At 59.4% G+C, this 3,362-nt stretch overlaps 1 protein-coding gene across 4 annotated transcripts in view; it reads right to left on the bottom strand.

Moving 5' to 3' along the window:
- Positions 1–84: 84 nt before the first annotated feature.
- The window catches only part of CIRBP (cold inducible RNA binding protein), a 3,570-nt gene continuing 292 nt past the window's right edge, over positions 85–3,362 (bottom strand). For 2 of the 4 annotated variants that reach the window (XM_023733334.1, XM_023733335.1), the window contains exons 2-7: positions 2,105–2,213; positions 1,922–2,028; positions 1,692–1,830; positions 1,515–1,596; positions 1,224–1,297; positions 85–855 (exon numbers count right to left, since the gene is read on the bottom strand). In XM_023733334.1, the coding sequence (XP_023589102.1) occupies positions 839–855; positions 1,224–1,297; positions 1,515–1,596; positions 1,692–1,830; positions 1,922–2,028; positions 2,105–2,207 (522 nt within the window). In that variant the 5' untranslated portion in view covers positions 2,208–2,213 and the 3' untranslated portion in view covers positions 85–838. The remainder of the gene's footprint in view (positions 856–1,223; positions 1,298–1,514; positions 1,597–1,691; positions 1,831–1,921; positions 2,029–2,104; positions 2,214–3,362) is intronic. The other 2 variants (XM_004378513.2, XM_023733336.1) reach the window with 1 other exon arrangement.

Below are 3,362 nucleotides of genomic sequence, written 5' to 3' on the forward strand. Positions count from 1 at the left end.
CTCACACTGCCCAGCTGTGCGGGCGGCCGCCATGGGCCGCAGCAGGGTGTGTTGTGCAATGAAAGGGAGATGGTCAGAGCAAGGTTCGTTTCAGACGGTCTTTTAATCGGCTTCGTGAAGCCAGAGAGAACTGCGTACAAGAATTCCTTAACCACTTCAAATACAACATCAATGGAATATGCAATACGTCTTCCAGTAAAAAAGGACAATATAAATAAACATTTTCAAGACCCTCTCAGGGACGTCTGAAAGTCTACTGTAGGCATTTACAGCGAGTCAGAGAGCTCTGTGCAGGTGGGACAGGTGGGCAGCGCTCAGGGCAGACCTGGGGCTGCTGTATCCTTGGGGCTGCGTCCTACCCTGCTATGCTCAGAACATTACAGAGTTGGAAAAAAGCCACAGCTTGCTCAGCTTCCGATAAAGAGCGGATCAGAGTCCTTTCAATTTCAAACAAGTGCACGGAGGCACCCAACTTCACGGGGCCACGTGCCAAAAAGAGAAAGAAAAATGGCTATGCAACCTCCCAAAAGACACACCCACAACCCCCGACCATTTCGAAAAAACAAAACTCATGGCTCGTGATAAAATAAAAGGGTGAGATCTGAAGTGCTTTCCAGAACGTTCTCAGAACCCTTAAAAGGGACAGCTCTTTCTCAAACTCTAAACCTGGGCCCTCTCGGGCTCAGAAGCTGTCAGGCTGTGTTTGACAGATTGGAACCAAAAGGGCTACAAAAGGGGAAATACAAGATGTGTTCACTACACATGAACGATTCAGCGAAGCTCCCAAAATCTTTAAATATACGGCCATTGGAAGGACGATCTTGAGCAGGAAGGATTTTTACTCGTTGTGTGTAGCTGAGAACAAGAAGCAGGCATAGTGTAAAGGCACCGAAGCAGCAACAGTTGAGCATTCCTCACCCCGCGGCCGGCCCTGGAGGGCTCGGCCTGTGGCCTGAGCGCACCAACCCCCCAGAGCTGAGGGCGGCGGGCAAATGCCGCACATGCACGCGGGGGAGACCTCGCGGCCTCACTCGCTCTTTCCGGTCAGCCTGGTTTTACATCTCTGCTTTGTGGTGGGACGGACTGTTCCTTATGGGCAAGCACAGTGACGAGGTCTGAGGGTCACGCCCAAGACACCGGCAGAGGCCAGGCAGAGACCACCAAGGCACAGCGGGCTCCCACGGTGGGCCACAGCAGCGTAGTGCTCTCGGAGCGCCACTTACCGTAGCTGTCGTAGCTGTCTCTGTAGGACCCGCCCGAGCTCCGGTCACCATAGCCGCCGCCGCCCTGACTCCGGCTGAGGAAGCACAGATACGGTTTGCACCTGGGCCGCCACCCCCCAGGGTGCCTGCCCGCTACGGGGTCCGTGGGTGCCGAGCCGCAACCCTAACTCTTTGGCTCTGCACGTTCCCTGACGGTGCCAGCCTTGTCTCACCTGTAACATCTCTGTTGGAAAATGCCCTCCCCAACACCCACCTGCTTGGCTCTCCAGAAGCCCAGGGCCCACCCCTCACCTGCCGTAGTAGTCCCTGGAGCCTCCATAGCCCCCACTCCGGGACTCGAACCGGCTCCCCCCGTAGCCTCGCTCCCCTCCTCCTGTGGACACGGAGAACAGGAAGGGCGTGAGTCCCTACTGTTGCCAGCGCAGCCTCCCGCATCCCCGAGGGCCCAGGGCCCCAAATGGCACTCACCTCTTGAGAACCCACGGCCTCGGGCCCGGCCCCCACGAAAGAAGCCCCGGCCCCCAGTGGAGCCACCTCGGTACCCACGGGAGCGGTTGTCAGATGACTTGCCCGCCTGGTCCACTCGAATCTGTCGCCCATCTACAGACTGGAGGACGGAGGGCGCCCAGGTCAGCCTGGGTGCGGCCTCACCCACCGCCCAGCCTGGAGAGGGGTCCCACGTGTCAGAGCTGCCTCACCTTCCCGTTCATGGCCATCATGGCGTCCTTGGCGTCATCGATGTTCTCAAAGGTGACAAACCCAAAACCCCGTGATCGCTGGGTCTCCCTGTCTTTCACGACCACCACTGTGTGGAAAGACTTCCGAGGTCACCACCCAGCAGCCCCCACAGCCCGTCTGCCCCTCGCGTGCGCCAGCCTCACCTTCGGAGATCTGTCCATATTTTGAGAAGACCTGCTCCAGCGACTGCTCGTTGGTGTCAAAACTCAGCCCTCCAACGAAAAGCTTGCCTTCGTCCGATGCCATGGCTGCCTGCCGCAAACGTCCTCGTTTAAGTTCTCCAGGGCTTCACTGCCCGTCCCCCATCCCACCCGAGTTTCTACAAATGACACGGACTCTGGGGCAACCGGAGAAGGCTGTTCTGCTGCCTCTTTAGCACTCAGTCTTCCAAGTTCAACTACACCCAATTATCATCCTATGCCTTTGCACTCCCCTGCACTGAGGGCTCCCCAAGGGCCACACCCCATTTCCCTGCCTCTTCTCATCGATCATCACTGACAGGGAAGGAGGGAGCCCCAAGGAACAGTGAAGAGAGGCCTCCATTCACTACCCACAGGGCCCCGGACAGGCCTACACCCCAGTTCCTCCCCGTTGTAAAGAGGGGGCAGCCAACTCCTATCCCAGGAACCCCCGGAAGGTACCTGGCCGCCCTGTCGCATGCTGGAGGGGAGAGTGCTTGCTTAACTGCAGCGGGCCTCCCAAGAGGCCAGGCTGTTTCATTAGCGCATCGGGGCAGAAACTCAGGCCGGGAGCCAGCGATAAAAATAGGAGCGCCACAAGGCATTGGGGGGGACCGCCCAGAAGGCCAACGGGCCCCCCAGAGATCCTACGGACCTGAGCTGCACTCAGGAAACCTGAAACTTAGGCAGGCCGACTATTTTAGGGGAAACCGGCTATTTTAGGGAGCAGAGCATGCTGACTAAAATCACTTATCAACTGCGCGGAACAGCGGCAGAGGAACTCTGAACACGAACGCCACAAAGTGACTTGGAAACTCGGGACGCTACAAACTGGGAGTGTGGCGTGTCAAGAGACTAAGAACAGACATTACAAGAACACCCTTTCCCTTGTTCCTTCCCAGTAAGGAAAACGGGCAACTGAGGCTCCGCGAGCCCTGGCGAGGCGGGGTGGGGGCGGGGCGGGGGCGGGGCCGACTCCACAGCACCCTCAGCCTTAGCGGTCGTGGCTGGGCGGGGTGCGGGTCACATGGCCCCGTCGGGCCCGCCCCTGCCCGCGCGCATGCGCCCCGCGCGGGCCCTGCGCCACTGCATCCGGGAACTGGGCGCTCCCGCCATTTCACTGGGCGCAGCTTCGAGCCCGTGGCCGCCATTTTGCGGCAGGGCCCAACTCGCCGGCAGCCCTCGCCCGCGAGGGGGGACGCCCCCCGGCCACCGCCGCTCG

The sequence above is a fragment of the Trichechus manatus genome, unplaced genomic scaffold, assembly GCF_000243295.1.
Source record: "Trichechus manatus latirostris isolate Lorelei unplaced genomic scaffold, TriManLat1.0 scaffold00057, whole genome shotgun sequence".
Classification (NCBI taxonomy): domain Eukaryota; kingdom Metazoa; phylum Chordata; class Mammalia; order Sirenia; family Trichechidae; genus Trichechus; species Trichechus manatus.